The sequence below is a fragment of the Phyllostomus discolor genome, chromosome 5 (assembly GCF_004126475.2).
Source record: "Phyllostomus discolor isolate MPI-MPIP mPhyDis1 chromosome 5, mPhyDis1.pri.v3, whole genome shotgun sequence".
NCBI lineage: Eukaryota > Metazoa > Chordata > Mammalia > Chiroptera > Phyllostomidae > Phyllostomus > Phyllostomus discolor.
The window spans coordinates 14,192,279-14,211,173 of record NC_040907.2 but is presented as its reverse complement, the minus strand read 5'-3'; the positions used below and the strand labels follow the sequence as shown (position 1 = coordinate 14,211,173).

Sequence of the window (18,895 nt, the reverse complement as noted above, 5' to 3'; positions counted from 1 at the left end):
GGTAAAAAATCAACAGGAGGTAAAAATGTTTCAAAGAGAGAGAGGGGTCAGAAAATGTAATACATGCTTACAGTACACAGTTTCCTTTTCTCCCTTTAGCCCTCAACAGTGCCTGATACCACCCCACCCCACCCCACCCACCCCAAAAGCCAGTCCTTTAATCCCATCTTATCCAGTCAGTCAGTGGTCACTTCTCAAGTGCCTACTAGGAAACGGGGCAATGTGCAAATTCTGAGACAAACACAGAGAATAATATAAAACCCTTTCTACTACAGTAGTTCAGCTGTTCCCAAAGGATGTTCCATTAGACACTATGGTCTTTGAAGGAAAAATGAATCTAAGTTTGGGAAACACTAATCTTTACAAAGCCCCCAAGGTCATAACGCACATTAAAGGTACTGAGAAATTTTGTAGCAAAAACAATCTTTTAAACATTCTACTGTTTAAAAAATCTATTGTTTTTGGTGAAGGAATAACTATTAGCAAGGAATACACTATAAAGGCTGGTCTTTTGGTTTTCAGGAAAAAAGGGATTAGAAAAATACCTAGAGATAGTAGCAAGGCTATCTACAGGTAGTACTTAAAAAACAACAGAAAAAACTGTGTCCCACAGAACCAGAGGACTCTTTGGGATTTCACTTATTAATTTTTAAAAGATTTTATTTATTTATTTTTAGAGAGAGGGGGAGGGCAGGAGTAAGAGAGGGAGAGAAACATCAATGTGTAGCTGCTTTTTGTGCACCCTACTGGGACCTGGCCTGCAATCCAGGCATGTGCCCCGACTGGGAACTGAACCAGTGATCCCTTGCTTCACAGGCCGGCACTCAATCCATTGAGGCACACCAGATGGGGCTCGTTTATTAATTTTTAAATGTGTTTTTAAAACAAAAATATACACTCATATACACTCATGTGTTATCCAAACCATAACCCTTTAGAGACCACCATCACATGAACTTGTATTGCTTGGGTAACAATTTTGGGGAGACCCAAGAATGGAATTTTTTCTTCCATTTCTTTTCAACTGAGTGTCCTGAGGTGGGAAAACAAGCTGAACAAACAAAAACAATTTTCTGCTCTACTTATCAATCCATACTGGATCTTTATAATATTTCATAAATAAAATACACCAATAAAATTGGATTCTGAGGCTGAAACAAGTCTTCAACTATTGTGCTTAATTTAGCTATCAAAATAGCCTCATTTTCTCAAAGACTGACAACTAAAATAAAATAAATGTAAATTTCTGCCCTGGCTGGCGTGGCTCAGTGGATTGAGCGCTGACCTGCAGCCCTAAAGGTTGTCAGTTCAATTCCCAGTCAGGGCACATGCCTGGGTTGCCAGCTAGGTCCCCAGCTGGGGGCATGAGAGAGGCAACCGATCTCTGTTTGTCTCTCACATCATGCTTCTCTCCCTCTCTTTCTCCCTCCTTTCCCCTCTCTAAAAAGAAATAAATAAAATATTTATTTATTTATTTTAATTAGATTTAAAGATTTATTTAAATTTTTAATTGGATTTAAAGATTTATTTAAACCTTTAATTAGATTTAAATATTTACTTAAATCTTTATTTAAAACCTTTTAAAAAACCTTTAAATTTCTTAATATAAAACAGGTATATTTTATTTGGGGATTCTGCATAAAATTTTCTTTTGTAAAAGAACTTCTCCACTTAATAAAAAGTTTTAAAACCATCTAAAAGAGTCACATAAACTCTAAAAAATAAAAACTATTCCCCTGAAAAAAGGAACAGATACTCTGAGCAGGAAGGCCTGGGAATCTCCCATCCCTAAGTAAATACAACCAAGGGCACAGAGATGTCCCCATAGGAGGATATGTGTCAGCAGGGCACTACTCACACCTTTACATGGACGAGTTTCTCTCCCACACTCTTGCTATCCTGATTCACTCACTCCCCAGTCACCTTAAACCTGATCTTTTGTTTGTTTGTTTTAATCTTTCTTCCTTTTAATTCTTTCACCTAGGTACAACTGCCAGATTAATTTTCCAAATCTGTGATGTTCCAAGATAGTTTAACAGATGAACGCCAACCTTTTCAAACTAGGGTATAAACTCTCTGGCTCTAACTAGTCAAACTTACTTCTAATCATTTTCTAACACACTAGTCAAAAGGTCCTCAGTGCTGTTTTACCAATCCCTAAACTCGCTAAACTCCCTAAAAGCTACTGCCACCTTTTCCTGTTAACCTAACACCTAAAATCCAAGGTCCAGCTGCTCTGCATATTATTTCCTAACTGTTCCAAACATAGAAATAAACCTTCCCCTCTTGTGAATTCTCACAGCACTATGAGCTGCACTTCCTAGTCTAGTGTAGAGCTGCCTGACGAAATTTTCTATAATAATGGCAATGATCTGCATCGATGCTTCCAGTAAGACCGAACTAGCCACATGTGCCTACAGAGCACCTACCACATGGCTATCAGTGTTTAAATTAAAATAAATTCAGCCCTGACTAGTGTGGCTCAGTGGATTAGGTACTGTGCTGCAAACCGGTCACGGTTTGATTCCCAGTCAGGACACCGGCCTGGGTTGCAGGCCAGGTCCCCAGTTGGGGGTGTGCGCGAGGCAACCACACATTGATGTTTCTCTCCCTCCCTTCCCCTCTCTCTGGAGGTGGATAAATAAAATCTTTTAAAAAATTATATACAGGTAGAAAACTTATTACATGTACAAATTATATGAATTGCATGATTTTAAATGTTACTTAAAAATTTATGTATGTATGGTTCCAGTTATTTTCAGCTGGACCATGAAATTTCCAGAGGGGCCCCTGTCTAAAGTCTGTGCTCTACTTGGGGCAGTGAACACATAATACAATGCACAAATGATGTATTATAGAATTATACACCTGAAACCTATCTAATTTTATTAACCAGTCGCCCTGATAAATTCAGTAAAAACGACAATAAAGTCTGTGCTCTAGGACTGCTCCAGTGCCCCACACACTGCAGGGGTCCCATGTGGTCCTTTGTCTCAGAGGCTGACATACCTCATTAGGACCTACGTGCAGGGCTCACATTCCCGTTCCACCCCTTGGTGAGCAGTGTGACTTTGGGCAAGCAGCTTAAACTGTGTGCCTCGGTTTACTCATTACTAAACCGGGGCTGGCAATACCTGTCCCCGGGTGTCTACCAAAAACAAAACGTTGATGATGCTCGGAACACAGCACCTGGCACCCAGAGACGCGGGGCGGCTATTGTCTGGGTGCACACTACCCTGTGACAAACCTCTTTCTTCCCACAGTTGTATCTAGATTCACTGATATCAGCTTCATCGTAAATATCTTCATGAAAAGATCACTGAGAGCATACAAAGAAAAAGGAGAAAACTCCTAGCACATATCGAGGGCTCGGAAAAAACGTTCCTTTCTTTTCGGTCTCTTTCTTAATGGCTAAGGCAATTTCATGAGGATCACCCTGCGGCCCCAATGTGCTCCCAGCTGACACCCCGTAAACACTGCTGAGCAGCTAGCTTCCAGGCACAGCTGGGAACAAACTAGTGGGGTACGTCTCCAGCAACGCCAACCCCAACTCCACGTCTGGGAGCCATTTTTTCCACTCAGGAAAATGCAAAGGAGTACAAAATGTAACGAGGGAATCGACCCGCACGTCAATCCTCCCTTTCCCAGGAGGGCCCGGTCCCAGCACAAAGACCGCCTTCAACACAGGCAAAGACCTTCCCCTCTCTCATCTAGCTAATGGGAATGCGGGGTGGGGATCGACTGACTGGGGAGGTCTGGGTGGGCACGGGGCGTAAGGCCCAAGACCGGGGAAGAGGGGTTGATGGGGGGCCGGACAACCTCGGGGAGGCTAGACACTGGGGTTCGTGCTTTGAGGGAGGGGGCCGGGCCTCACCTTCGCCCGCTTGCGCCGGCTGGTCCGTCGCCCCTCCGGAGTCTCTGCGATTCCCGTTTCCATGGGGGTCGCAGATCCAGGCACGACGGTAGGCCCGGCCTGAGGTGCGGCGGATCCTGGCGGCTCGGCGAGGCCCCCGGGCGGCGAGGCCCGCGGAGGCTCCTTCTTGCGGGGAGTGCGCTCCCCGGCCGCTCCCGGCCCGGCCTCTGCAGGGCCAGACGGGCCCCCCGGCGGCGCGGCCACCTCTGAGCCGTTCTCCGAGCCCGCCGCGGCCCCGGCGCCGGCCTCCGAGCCAGCTGCCGCCGCTGCGGCCGCCGCGGCCGCGGCCGCTGCAGCCGCCGCCTTCTTCCCGGACAACATCTCGGGCCGCCTGGCTGCCGACAGCCGAAGGGGCCGTTCAACCTGTGAGTCCGTGGGTCCGCAACCACCCGGACTCGCTTCACTTCACGCAGTGCGCGCGCCAACGACGGCCGCCGCCTACGCACGCGCGAAGCGCGCTCCCGCCGCGACGGAACAAAAAGGCCCGGGACGCCCACGGCCCCGCCCTCCCCCGCCCCCCGCCGCCATAGAACCGCGTTCTGGCGGCTAGAGCGGCACCGGTGGCGGAGAACGCGATGCTTTCCTAGAGCGTCCCCTTGGCCTTCAGAGTTGGCCCCAGCACCGTCCTGCTCTTAGGGCTTCTGGGCCAGACTGCACCTCCGAGGGCGACCGTTTCATCCAGGGACCTGGACAGACTTATAAATCTATTCACGCATTCATTCATTCACCTATTCATTCGTCAATTCAACTAATATTTATTAATGCTTACTAGGTGACAAGGGTTTAATTATGGAGTTCTTGCTTTCAAAGATAGTAGTGGTGATTTATTCTTTTAACTCCAGGAATCCTTCCCTGACCCAATTCTAAATCAGGCTTCGTGTTCTTCAAGCTTATTTCCACAGAACTATAATTGCTTTTTTACATGTCCCTTCAAAATATACTGTAATTTTCAAAAAATGATTCCGTTTACATGAAGTCTGAGAACTGGTAATCCTAGTCTCTAGTGTTGGAGTCCAATCTGTGGTTGCCTGGGAGGAGTGTGGGTGTTGTCTGCAAAAGAGCAGGAGAGAACTTGCTGGGAGTAATGAAAATGTTTTATATCTTGATTGGGGTGGTATATACATTAGTCAAAACTCATTGGACTGCACAAGTAAAATAGGTATGTTTTTTTAAAGATTTTATTTATTTATTTGTCGAGAGGGAAGGGAGGGAGAAAGAGAGATAAACATCAATGTGCAGTTGCTGGGGGCTGTCGCCTGCAACCCAGGTATGTGGCCTGACTGGGAATTGAACCTGTGACACTTTGGTTCACAGCCCGAGCTCAATCCACTGAGCTACACCAGTCAGAAAATAGGTATGTTTTATTTTATGTCGATTGTACATCATGAAGTTGACTTTTAAAAACTAAGCAAACAAAAAAAAAACAAGCAGTAGCTGTGCAAGAAGTTGTAGTTCCAGGACAACATGTGGCTGGGCTGTGAGCTACATTGGCATAGTAACATAAGCAATGAATATTGTTTTAACCCAAGTGATAGAATCATATTGAGAGAATGGAGGAAAGAGAAAGTTTGTGGAGGAGAGGGGTGAGAGGGTGAGAGGGGTTTATAGAAGGGGGTGAAGTGAGGATGAGAGAGATTCTGCATGGGAGGTAAATCCTCATCTCCCATCATGAAAAGATAATATATAACATCAAAATTGAGAAATCAAGAAATAGTCCTGGCTGCTGTGGCTCAGTGGATTGAGTGCTGGCCTGTGAACCAAAGCGTCACCAGTTCAATTCCCAGTCAGGACACAGGCCTGGGTTGCAGGCCAGGTCCCCAGTTGGGGGCATAACAGAGGCAACCACACATTGATGTTTCTGTCTCTCTCTAAAAATAAAATAAATAAAATCTCTTTAAAAAGAAATAAAAAATAACAGTATAAACATACTATTTGGCTATATCAAGATAAATATCAGAAGATCAATACCAGCTAAAAGAGCTGGATTGATGGGAAGGGGTGAGACAGGAGACAAGCCTGTTTGTTCTATATCCTGTAGTTTGTTTTGTTTTTTTTTTATTTTAAGCAACCAAGTCTTTTTTTATGACTTATCCAACTCCTAACTTTCTACTTAACAAGGTAAAAAATTATGAAATTCTACCAGTGCTGAAGTCATTTGCAAGTAATAGTTCATACATCCTATGGTTCTATGTGAATTGTTTAACATATAATAATTTGTTAAAACTTAAAATTATATTTTAAAAATATCCATATGGTTTGACCCAGCAATTCCACTTTCAGGAAAACATTCTCTGGAAATGTTTAAGTATGGGTACAAAGATTTAACTTCAATGCTGTTTATCTCAAGTTATGTATAATAACAAGCAAGGAAAACTAAACTAAAGGCCCAGAAAGTGGTGACTAATTCAATATATTAGAATATCATAGCCATTGGAATTGATATTTGAACATTAAGAACTTCCATAAAAAATAATGGACATATGTCAAAGATTTTTCACTTTTAAAAGTGAATTGATTTTAAAGAAAAAGAGAATCATTGACTTGTTGTTCCACTCATTTATGCATTCATTGGTTGATTCTTGTATGTGCCTTGACGGGGGATCGAACCCACAAACTTGGCATATCAGGATAATGCTCTAATCAACTGAGCTACCTGGCCAGGGCCAAAGATTGATTGACTGACTGATTTTATTATTGAGAAAAACAGCAGGAAGATAAAGCTTGTTCAAAGGAGAATATGAAAAATTGCTATATTTAGTCATTGCTCAGTGGAAGACAGAATGCTAGAATAAGACTGTGAACTATTTTTAAATAAAGAAAAGGTAGTTAATGTCTTACGATGCCATAATACTAAACTTTGGGGATTATCTTTTCTCTTAGACAGAACCATTTGCATTTATTTGCCCTCCCCAAAATATCATTTGCAACTTATCCATTTTCTTTCCAGAAATACAGGCATACCTTAGAGACACTGCAATCTGGGTTCCAGACCACCATGATAAAGCAAGCATCACGATCAAGTCAGCGTAATCTTTTTGCTAGTGGAGGGAGTGGCCTTCGCTTTGTGAAAAATGCAACACCTGCAAAGTACATAAAGCAAAACACAATAAAGTGAGGTAGGCCCGTAACTAATTTCATTTTCTTAAATTGTATTAAAATACATATAACCTAAAGGTTACCATCTTAACCATTTTTTATTTATTTATTTTTAAAGATTTGATTTATTTACTTTTAGAGAGAGGGGAAGGAAGGGAGAAAGAGGGAGAGAAACATTAATGTTCGAGAAATACACAGATAGCTTGCCTCTCGACCCCCCTCCGCCCCAACTGGGGACCTGGTCGGCAATCCAGGCATGTGCTCTGACCGAGGACTGAACTGCAGGATGGCGGCACTCAGTCCACTGAGCCACACCAGCCGGGGCTTAACCATTTTTACATGTACAGTTTAGTGTTAATTACATTCACATGGTCGGACAAACAATCTCCAGAACTCTTTTCATCTTGAAAACCTCTGTACCCGTAGACAGTCACTCTCCAACACTCCCCTGCCCCACCCCCAGCCCCTCCAACCACCGTTCTATTTTCTGTCTCTATAGACTTGACCACTCAAAATATTTCACGTCAGTGAAATCAAACAGCTTTTGTCTTTTTGTGACTGGCTTCTTTCAGTTAGCGTAATCGCCTCTAAGTTCACCCACGTTGTAGCATGTGTCAGAATTTCCTTCCTTTTTACCCATTCACCTGTCGATGGATTTTTGGGTGGCTCCCACCTTTCCACCATTGAGAGTCATGCTGCTACGGACGTGGGTGCGCAAATCTCGCTTCGAGACCCTGCTTTAGGTTGTTTGGGGTACATATTCCCAAGTGGAATTGCTAGAGCAACTTACCCGTTTTTTAAAAGTTAACATCTGACTCCACAGAGTGGGAGCTAATCAATATTTAAGAGTAAGTCAAATAAAGTTACTTTCTCCTAAAGTATCGGGTGACCCACAGAATATTCCCAGTTAGAGAATATTCTAGTATTACTGTGAACAGACTTGCCGTAAAGTTTGAGCCTTATTTCCAAATGTTGGGTTAATTTTTCTTTGCAGTCTCCCTCCCTGTGAGGGCAGAGGATGTGTTCCTGGCTGTTTTATTCTCAGTGGCTAGGCCCAGAAGTTCTGTCGAATGAATGAGGCATCACTAAGGCCTACATCACCTGGCTCTTGTGAGGGCATTATGAGATGATGCTTGCAAACTGCCTGTCCAAGTCTGACACATAGTGACCGCTTAAGACATAGGAGTAGTCAATCTTATTGTTATGTGGCAACGGGGGAGGGGTGCTGCTGGGGGCCAGTCATGACTTACAGGACAGGGCATCCATGACTCCTGTTATGGAGGCAACTGTCCCAGAGAGGTAGCTGAGGCTGGGTCTTGGGGCCTGGGCGCCACCAAGCCAGAATGCTGGAAGAACTAATATCTCTTCTTAGGAATCTCCACGACATACTTGATTCCTCAGGTGCCATCGGAGCATTGGTGGCTTGGCTGATCAGCTATAAGCCAGCCTTGTTTGGGTTCCTATTCTTTCTGCTGTTGCTTAGCAACTGGCTGGTCAAGCATGAACTGAAGCCCACCCCCCCAAAGTCCCAGCAGGTGAGCAAGAGGAGCCTTGAGCTTCAGCTGAGGGTGAGGGTGAAGCCCCTAGATTGGGGCTTGGGGGACAGGGAAGGTGTCAGAATAATGGGGCACGACTGAGGAACCCACGACTCCGGCCTGCGTGCGTCCCTCCTCTGCAGCTGCCTCTTGGGCGATGAAGCACCAAACACAACCTTCTCAAGGCTTCCGATGTCTTGGCTCTAAGGTTGGGACTGTCCCACACTCTCCTACTTCAGGTTTGATGCCCACATGCTTTGGCAACAGTAACAACTCCTTTAAAGGAAAAATGAAACTAAAGACACGTGTAAAACATAGGTAAATCTCTAAAATGTAACGATGATAGGAGAGATGTATAAGGATTATGACATATACAAATCTAAAAATATGCCAAACAATATCCTATCTTGTTTATGAATGCACGTACTTAGTGAAATATATTAAGGCAGGGTTTTTCTTTTTTAAAAGATTTTATTTATTTTTTTTTTTATTTCTAGAGAGAGGGGAAGGGAGGGAGAAAGAGAGGGAGAGAAACATCAACATGTGGTTGCCTTTCACACGCCCCCTACTGGGGACCTGGCCCACAACCCAGGCATGTGCCCTGACTGGGAATTGAAATGGCAACCCTTTGGTTTGCAGGCTGGCACTCAATCCACTGAGCCACAGCAGCCAGGGGAGGGCAGGATTTTTTCAACTTCCACATGATTGACATTTCGGGCCGGATCATTCTTTTTGTGAGGGACTGTCCTGTGCATTGTTAGATGTTTAGCAGCTTCCTCAGCCTCTGCCCATAGGATGCCAATAGCATCCGTCACCCCTTTTGTGACAACCAAAAGTGTCTGCAGATGTTGCCAAAGGTCCCCTGGGGAGGGCAAAATAGCCTCTCGTTGCAAACCACTGCTAGTTAAAAAAGTGCACGGAAAACACAGACACTGATCAAGGCCGCGGTGGAGATGAGGCTCAGGGAGGGAGGGGTCACTCTAGGAGAGGGACCCACTGTTACATTTGTGATATTTTCTTTCTGAAGCTGGTGTGGGAACATGCATATTTGTTGGAACCATTACTTTTTTGTGTGTGAAGGGCTCCAAAAAGAAAAAAGATGAAGTATTACTAGGCTCGGTGAGGGGGCAGATGAGGAATGCAGAGGTCAGAGCGTGTTGTCTCCTCTGAGACTCGGCAGCTGGAGCCCTTGCAGGGCGGGGCGGGGCTCTCGGGCATGCCGGGAAAGCACGGCTCTGGAGACGTACATTTGGGTGAAGGTGTTACGTTCTTTGCGAGCGAGCCCAGATTGGCGGCCCTGTTATTGATTCCTATGGACCACAGGGAACTGTGGGTCGTGGGTGCGTGGGGTCTCCCCTGCAGGCTGGGGGATGCTGAGAGAGGGACCGTCCCTCACCGGGCCCCAGTGCTCTCACCCACAGGGCGCGCTCCTGGAGGGCTGGTTGTGCAAGTTGGGATGACGCTTATAATCATCGGGCAGGGGAAGGGGGCGGCTATCGCGGTTAACCAGCCTCTCCTCTTTCCCTGCTGGTGGGGCGCTTAGGAAGAGAAAGAGAAACCAAAGACCCCTGAAGCCACGCCCAAGGGCCCCACCGTGAACACGAGACAAATCGAGAGACTGCACGCCTGCTTGGCCCTCCAGGACAAGATCCTCGAGCGGCTGATGGTCAGTGAGATGAAGCTGAAGGTCCTGGAGAATCAGATGTTCATCTTGTGGAATAAGCTGAGCCGCCAGGACAGGTGGAGCCGGCGGCGGGCTCTTCCTGCAGGGCAGCAGCACAGGCTGAGGGAGCGCGAGTCGATCTCCATCTTCTCCGAGTGCACATCCCACTCCCCCTGACGCCGTCCCGTCCGAGCCCGGGTGGCTGGCCTCTTCCCGTGTCACCTTTACTCAGTAAAGCCCTGTCGGAGACCTTTGGATTTTCTTAGTGAATCACAACACAGGAGAGGACCGAGGCTGCAGGGTCACTCGCCCCATCAGCGGCACAGCACCCCCCAGAGACGCAGCCTGCGGGCCCTAGAGCCCCGCCCTTCCCCCCTTGCAGCGGGGTGGCGGGGGGGGGGGGGGGGGGGCCGCCCTGATTCAGGGCGCTGCATTCCTGTCCGCCCTGAGCCTCGCAGCAGCAGCAGCGGCCTCCCCAGTGCCCGCCCCGCCTCCCCTCACCCCCCCCCCCCCCCCCCCCCCCCCGCTCTGCACGCAGAGGCCCCAAGTGCGTCCCTGGCCCGGAGGCCAACATCTCTCCGTGGGTGGCAGAACAAAACCCACACTCCCTGCTCCGTGCTCAGGCCCTCCACAATCGAATGATCAGACCCCCTTTCCAGGCCTTTCCCTCCCACTTCTCTCCCTCACCTGCTTCATACTCTATGTTGGAGCACCCTGAACGTCAGGCATGAGGGTGTCACCTGTGTGATTTTTGCCGTGGTCGTGAACCACCTGCATGTTTAACTCAATGTTGTCCCTTTAAATCGACTCTTTCCCCCTAAATAAACTGCTGTGTAAAGGGCCATGATGATGAAACAAATAATTGATCTGTAAATTCAAAACAGCATCATTTGCCTGAAACAGAACTTAACTGTCAAACTAAAGATGACGGAAACAAAGCGATGTTATTACATCCCAACCAGAGCTGGGTTGTCCTCTGAAGGATCTGAGCTTGCGAATTTTGGGGTAAAAAAAAAGGAGATGAGCAAGTGTTAGCTCTTAAAAGACGTGCTAGCACCAAGCTGAGACTTTTCTCCATAAGAAGAATTGGAAAGAAAATCACTGCCTCACTGTGACTGCATGCCTTGTTGGTGTCCCACTTAAAGTCATCGCCTTCCAGCCCTGGCCGGGTAGCTCAGTTGGTTAAAGCATTGTCCTGATAGGCCAAGGTCTCGGGTTCGATCCTCAGTCAGGGCACATACGAGAATCAACCAATGAATGCACACATAGGTGGAACAACAATTCAATGTTTCTCGCTCTCCCTCCCTCCACATTTGTCTCTCTAAAATCAATAAGAAAAATTAAAAACAGTGTCAAAAAAAGCCATCTCTTTCCCCACAAGTCTCATGGACTCTAACCAAACAGGATGAGATGCATCCACCTCTCTGCTCACATGGTTTCTTCCCCTGGAATCCCTCTTCTCCCCCCTTTCCGTTGTTACAGTTCTCCACTTCTTCCAGAGCTGCCACCCCCAGAAAGCCTCCCTCAACCCGGCCGTAACGAATCTCTTTCCTTGGCACTCTCCCAGCATTTTATCTGCCATTCTACAGCGGAATGTGTCACCATCTGCTGACACTGAGTTTGTACATGTTTCTATATCCCCGCCCCCCAATTAGCGCATGGACTCCTGGGGACAAGCAGAGCATCTCGTTCAGCGGTGTGTCCCCGAGGGCCCCTAACGCAGCGGCTAGTGTGCCGCCCGCGCTCAGCAAATGACACCTGTGGTTGCAGAGCGCAGTCTTCTGTGCCCTGACGTTCCCTCCGCCCTCTCGTTCCCGGTGACTCTCCCGTGTCCTCGTTTGTTTGAGAGCAGGATCTCTGGAGCCTTAAGTCGGGCTTTAAATCCCGACTCTATCCACTCCCAGCTGTGTGATCTCGGACTGCTCGAAGTTGTTTGTTTTTGCTGTACCTCAGTTTTCTCAACCGCAAAACGGGGGGAGGGACACTACCGGCACCATTTATGACTGCGAGGACTAGGGGAGTCACTATACCCCTGCCCCTGCTGAGGTCTTCGCTCCAGTGGTCCCTTCTCGGCGAGGACTCCCGCGGTCACCCTCCTTCAACCTCCAGACCCCCTCCCCGTCCTTCTCCTGCCTTCTCTGCCAGACGCCCAACCTGCATGGTCTGCATCGTCCGATCCCTTCGCCCTGTGGCTTCCGGTTGAGTTTGGGGGACTGGGATCCCTGGCGGAAGATGAGAGGTGAGGGGGAGGCTGAAGCACCCATCCCTTCAGCTTCCTGCTCTGGCGTTCTCTCAGGCCTGCTCAGGGCCGGCCGGGTCCCTCGATAGAGGGTTGCTCCTCTTCTTAGGGATGCTCTCTCTACGAGACCTTCTTACAGGTTCCCTTTGGGCCCAGGGGCACTGCACCACGCTTGTCGGTCCCCCATAGCCTGCTCACGCTTTTGGAAGTACTCCCTTGTACATTGCTTCACGGGCCATTGCTGATGGTCTTGCCGCATGGCCAGGCCACTGGGCCATCAGAACCAGACCATCAGGAGAGAATCCATATGGTAACCCCATGCTGTGGAAACATGCAGCAATTCAGCCATGAACTCGACCTGTATGTGATATATAAACACAATAATGCCCTGTTTCTTGACAAGAACATCTGGAAGGAAAAGCTGCTGAAGACTCAGTGGCCCTGGCCGGGCGGCTCAGTTGGAGTGTCGTCCCGATGCACCAGGGTTCCAGGTTCAATTCCTGGTCAGGGCACATGCAGGAGTCGACCAGTGGGTGCGTGAATGGGTGGAACAACAAACCGATGTCTCTCTCTCTCTCTCTCCCCCTCCCTCTCTCTTTCTGAAATTAATAAATAAATAAAAGAAGGCTGTGTGGCCATCACATCCACTCTGGGGCCCTAGATCCACATCTAGACTCCCACGAGAGTGAAGCCACCATGGAGGTCTGACACAGCCTGATGGAGATCGTCTGACCTGTGGAGTCACTGGTGCTCTCGGGGTACGGATTGCCTGCCAGTGACGAAGGCCTGTGACTCAAGGCAACTCGAGGCGTGGCACAATGGCCTGTGGGTCTGACCAGTTCACAGCAGGCGCATTGGCCGCTGCGGCCAACAGACACTGCAGGCACATCTGACCCCCATGGACCTGGTTTAGGATTTGGGTGGCTATTCTCTGCCACCAGACGGTCACCTTGACTCTTGAGACTCTGCTGAGCCCCTCTGTCCTGTGCTGGAACGTCCCGATGTGACCCACTCTGATGACGGAATTGCCTTCACAGCACTGCCCCCAGCTGTGGGCCCCGTCCACATGGACTGTGCTTGCCCTTCCACACTTGCCTCTTGCGGGAGCCGGGTGCAGTCGAGCCTTGGTGGGGCTGGCCCAAGAAGCTGTTATAGTAGCTGCCTCCTCACGGTCCTCTGCGGGCACCTAGGAGGGGGAGGGGTGCATCAGACACGGCAGGTAGTGTGGTGACTGTTGGGTTTTTGTGGGGGTAGATGCTCTGGGCAAAGGACAGGTCATCTGGCTCCACCCGGGCACATGGTGGCCCCCAGCCGATCCAGCAAGAACATACACAGGCCATCTCGGAAAACAGACAAGGGCAGAGGGGTAAATAACTTCTCCCCTCCTCTTCCAGATCTGGACAGGCAATGCTGGACCACCTCAGGGGCTGCCCAGGCCAGGGCCTGTGGCATGAACCTATCAAAGTACCGCCCCCCCGACCCCCCCCACCATACCCAGCCACGGGCGACCGTGTTGGTGTCTCACGCTGACACTGGTGAGGACATTGCTCCTAGCTGGCCATAGCCACCAACTGCTGTGCCTTGCGCCTCCACGACCACACATCTGTCAGCTGAGTGGATGGTGTTACGGTCCACTGGCTGAATGTCGAGTAGCACCCTGTGCGTGTCCAGGACTGTTCTGTACTCTGGGTACAGGTCCTTCCTTGCTTTCCCCTTGGACGTGATGCCACCTGCAATACAGACCTCTGAGCTCCAGGTTCAAGTGTCCAGCTGCCCCCTCCCACACCTTCACTCGGACACCTCAAAATTAACGTGATGAATCTGAACTCTGTCCCTCTGCTCCAAACCCCCTCCTCATTGGGGAGGGTGCAGGCTTCCCCATCTCACTCACCGTAAAAGTCAGCCCCTGCCTTCCAGCTGCTCGGGCCAAAAGCACGGGCACTGTTCCCAACTCCTCCTTTCATCCGGCTACCAGGCCTCAGCGAGTCCTATCGGCCTGTGAGCACATCCTGAACCTGGGGCCATTCTTCCCGCCTCCAGCGCAGCTCCAAGCCACCACCTCCTCTCACCTGAGTGAGCCTGTGGCCTCCCGCCCCACCCTTGCCCTGTAGTCTGCTCTCAGCACAGAAGCCAAGGTGCTCCTTTAAAAACATGAGTCAGATCATGCCACTCCTCAGCTCCAAACCCTGCGAGGGCTTCTGACTCCCTAGCTCACTCAGAGAACCTAAGCCTCGTGGCCTGTGAGGCTCTCCGTGACCCGGCCCTCCCAGGCCTTTCCACCCTTTCCTACTCCCCTGGCGCTCACTCAGTCTGCTCCCGCTGCCGGCCTCATGGTGCTTTTCCTGTAATGCGCTGGGCACACTCTTACGCTAAGGCCTCTGCGTGGGTGTTCCCCCCACCGTGGACTCTCTTCCTCCGCTGTCTGTCCCTCTAACTCCCTTGTGTCCTTGAGTAGATTTGTTACATGCTCCTTTCTCGATGAGACCACCCTGACTGTCCAGTTTAATATTAGAATCTGCCCCTCTGACCTGGCTCTATTTATTTTCCCACAGCAGGTGGTCACTTCCTAATAGTTCGTTTAGCGTATTTGCTATGCTGACCCTGCTGGAATGTAAGCTCCCAGAGGTCAGGGAGCTCGGTCTGTGCTGTTGACTGAGATGTCTCAAGCACCCAGAACAGGGCTCAGCACTTAGTAGGTGCTCAGTAAATGTGTGTCGACAGTGACTATGTGTTGCTGGGTCTGCTTTGCCGTCATGTCCCCCTCTAGACCCCAGTGCAACCCCTGATGTATGGCAGCCCCCTAGAGTGTCCGGTGAATGACTCCATGGGTTCGGGAGCAAACATGTGAGTTGATAATCCATCAGGGCCTGACTGGGAAAAATCTAAGTATCTTCACAGAGCCTTTCGGAGGGAGAGACACTTGCCCTTTTAAAGTGTAGCTTGTCCTTGATATCTTTTCAGCCACATTCTTCTTTCTGAACCATCCTGGTGCTGGGAAGTGGTGGAGGGAAGTGTTTACTCTCTCTGGAAATGTTCTAGAATGAATTTGGAGACAAAGTGACCTCAACATCCTGTGGGAAGCAGGCCACCTTGAGGGGGTAGACCTTTGAAGAAAAAGTTTCGGGTGAGGGTGAAGAAAGGAACCAAAGAGGAACTTCTGAAGTCTAGCCCACTTGAACTTGGGACCCTTCTAACCCTCTGTGCCGCCGTTAGTGCCAAGGTTCTGCTCCTAGTTCTCAAAACCTGAACGTTTTCCCCAGGGAAGAGAAATCCAGAAACCCCACAGAGAAGGATTGGGGCTGCTGGCTCAAGTCCCGAAAGTGGAAGGAGAAAGGTGGAGATGAGAGAATAGAGTGGGAGTGAGAGGAGGAGGCGAGAGGAAAATGGGAAAGGTGGGGAGAAGGAGGGGAGAAAGGGTGAGGGAGAAGGCGAGATGGACAGAGGGGAGGAGGGGAGGAGATCTGTGGGGACCCTGGGAGGAAGGGGAAACGACACCAGCAGTGGTAACAGGGGCTAATGTTCATTGAGCACTTACTGAGTGCCAGCTGCGGCACGTGTGCTTTAGGGGCCTTGTCTCACGGAATCCTGGCTCCCGCCGCAAGCGGGTAGCTTCCACTTCATCCCCCTATTTTACAGACGAGCACACTGAGGCCCAAGTCAAGTCAGAAACCCCATCAAAGTCCTGTAAGCGGTACGTGGTGCAGCTGGGATCTGAACTCGGGCAGCCTGACTCAACCGTCCCCTGGGTGAGGTTTAGGCTATGCAGATACGGACTGATTTTTTCCGAAGAGCAGGGGGCAGCCACGGAAGGCTATTTAAGCAAAGGACTGATATGATTTCTCAGCTACAAAGAGGAGGAATAACTCCTCTTTCAAGGAAGGGGCTGTTGTGGAGATTATCTTGGTTCCTTGAGGACAGTCCGCAGACCAATGCCTGCAGGAGGGGAAGCACTCAAGGACAGGTGATTCATCAGAGGATTTCACACATGGGCATCTACTGCCACCATGTGGCCACTTCTCTGTATGACAGGCTATGGATTCCAGTTAGCTAAATTTGGGAGGGGTGGGGTTGTTGGAGCAGGCTTGGTCTGGGCGGTCAGAAAAAGCTTCACTGGGGCTTCTGGGGCAAGGGGCAAGGGGCAAAGGGCAAGCTCCCAGAGAGGAGCTGGTGTCCCGGGGGTGAGAGTCGTTGTTAGCAGAGATGCAGAACCCTGTAGCGTATGAACCGATTCAGACATTCAGCCTTAGTTTGGCCACACAAACCAGAATGAGACCTGGTCCTTGCCCCAGAGGACCCCCTCTCTGAAGGGGAGACCACATGGGAGATGCGGTTGTGTTTGGGAATCAGTGAGGATTCCTGGGCCCAAATCCCAGTCCAGCCGCTTCCTGGGGCCTCACTGCTCCGAGCACCTGTTCCCTCATATGTGAAATGGGGGCAGAACAGAGCCTTCCCCGGGGATTGTCGTGAAGACCAGAGGAAGTAACAGAAAGCACTAAGCACCTGTACCTGGCACATGGTCATTGCTCTGTGACCCAGAGGCAGGATGCTCAGCCTGCCCTGAGCCTCAGGACAGGTGAACCAAGCGGCCAGGTAAAACGGAGACAACCTGGACCCCAGCTCCACTGTGGCGCTAAACTAGCAACGAGACCTCCCCTCCCAGAGCCTGTTTCACCAGCCACACAGCGTGGGGTCTGGGTAAAACCACTCGGCTCTCTTCTCACTCTAATTTATCAATCCCTTCTTCTGGGCCAGCCCAGATCTTTGGTCCGGGGTGGGGATATAGAAGAAGAGCTAGAAGGCTTGCCTCCACCCATTCACATACCCAACCCTGGGCATCAGCAAAACAGAGATAATAATGCAAGCCCCGTTCAACCACCGGGTGCCTGGGAGGCGACTGAGATAAGGGGGTGAAAACTGGTGCAATCCTTGAATTGCAAAGCCTTGCTCCTCAAAGTGTGGTCCTCGGACCGGACCAGTGTCGACATCACCCGGGAACCTGTGAGAAACGTAGACTCTCCGGTCCTGCCTGGGCCACTGACTCAGAACCTGCAGTTTACCCCAGTCCTTGGCTATTCCTGCACATGAGTTAGAGACACACTGGTCTGCGCGATGGTTCTCAACGCTGACCACACGGGAGAATTACTGAGGAGTCTTCAAAAGTCACGATGGCCAGCTGGCACCCCGGGGGTCTCTGGGGGTCGGGCCCAGACAGCAGAGGTTTTTAAAAGCTCCCAGACTTATTTCAGGGTCCCTGGGCAGGGAGGTGGGACCCAGACGGCAGCGAGTTTTAAAAGCTCGCCAGTGTAAACAATATTATGAACGGAACCAGAGCTGACGTGCCAGAGGCGCTGCCTCGTACCTCGAACCTTGGAATGTTAAAAGCAGGGCCAGATAACCTTGGGGCGGGGCCTCAGCACCCTCATGCCTTGCAAAAGAGCCATTCTCAAAGACAACAAGAACGCAGGTATTATGACTACTGGATTGATGGCTGGTGGACTGAAAACTAAAAACAGTGTTTAGAGTTAATATCACCCCGTTATTATTTTATCCGCACCCACAGACATGCCTCCTTGTATCGATGAAGTCGTCCCCCTTCCCTTTCTCGCAGGCACCCATGGCCTTCGCCCCCTCATCAGACCGTTATTTGGGCTTCTGCCTGAACAAACGGCCCCCAAACGGCTGTCCTTCCTGATCCCAGCGAGTGCTTGTTTGCCTCTCGCTGTGGGTGGCTTTTTTATGTTTAAGTTGCCACCAGGTAATTCCACCGTGCACTCCTAACTAGTGCCAAGAAGGCAAACATCTTTCCTCCTTTGCGCCAGCGTAGACTCGGTGGGTGGTGACTTTCTAAATGTTCCCTGGGAAAGATCCGACGTCTGCCCGGGGGCTGGGTAGACGCTTTGGACTGCGGCACGCAACAAGAGGCTCGCCTGCAGAGTCTCACTAGACGCAGGTCCTGGGCCAGCTGCTCGGCAGGCGCGTTGCGATTTAATCCTTGCACTAATGGAGATACTATCGTCCTCATTTTACAGGGGAAGAAGCAAAGAGGGCGTGACTTACCCAAGCCTACACAGACAGTGACAGAGCTGGGATTTGAACCGAGTTATCTGAACGTTTAACAAGTAGGCTGGCCCCAGGGGTCTTCAAACTGTGTTCCTTGGAGCCCCAGGCTCCTCAGAGGCAGCGGAGGAGCTGGCGTGGGTGGTGGGTGAGGCTCGGGGGCCTGTGGGTGGGTTGCTCGCTGGCCGTCCCCCCAAGATCTCTTTATATTGGGCTTGGCAAAGACTCTTTTTGGGGAGACTGTTCCTTTGTTCACCAGCCTGGAGCCTCTTGGGTCACGCGGTGCTGTCCAGTCTCCCTGACAGATGTTCCTCCCTCCCCGCTGCCTGGGGACCCCAGGAACTAATCCCCATCCTGTGGTGGACGGCACAGAGGGCTTAGTGCTGGGGGAA

General features: G+C 50.0%; 2 protein-coding genes across 3 annotated transcripts in view; one reads left to right on the top strand and one right to left on the bottom strand.

Annotated features, from left to right (window-relative positions):
• KDM1A (lysine demethylase 1A) overlaps window positions 1–4,368 on the bottom strand; it is a 46,113-nt gene extending 41,745 nt beyond the window's left edge. For both annotated transcript variants that reach the window (XM_028513773.2, XM_028513776.2), the window contains exon 1: window positions 3,875–4,368. In XM_028513773.2, the coding sequence (XP_028369574.1) occupies window positions 3,875–4,234 (360 nt within the window). In that variant the 5' untranslated portion in view covers window positions 4,235–4,368. The remainder of the gene's footprint in view (window positions 1–3,874) is intronic.
• A 3,593-nt stretch (window positions 4,369–7,961) lies between these two features.
• TEX46 (testis expressed 46) lies at window positions 7,962–10,564 on the top strand. The gene is made up of 2 exons (XM_036025510.1): window positions 7,962–8,544; window positions 10,187–10,564. The coding sequence occupies exons 1-2, from the start codon at window positions 8,353–8,355 to the stop codon at window positions 10,382–10,384; spliced, it is 390 nt and encodes a 129-aa protein (XP_035881403.1). The 5' UTR covers window positions 7,962–8,352; the 3' UTR covers window positions 10,385–10,564.
• The last annotated feature ends 8,331 nt before the right edge of the window (window positions 10,565–18,895 follow it).

Coding starts and splice junctions, on each gene's coding strand:
- TEX46 (XM_036025510.1), top strand. CDS start 8,353: ATGCTGGAAGAACTAATATCTCTTCTTAGGAATCTCCACGACATACTT. Junction 8,545..10,186: donor CCCCCCCAAAGTCCCAGCAG/GTGAGCAAGAGG, acceptor TTGGCCCTCCAG/GACAAGATCCTCGAGCGGCT.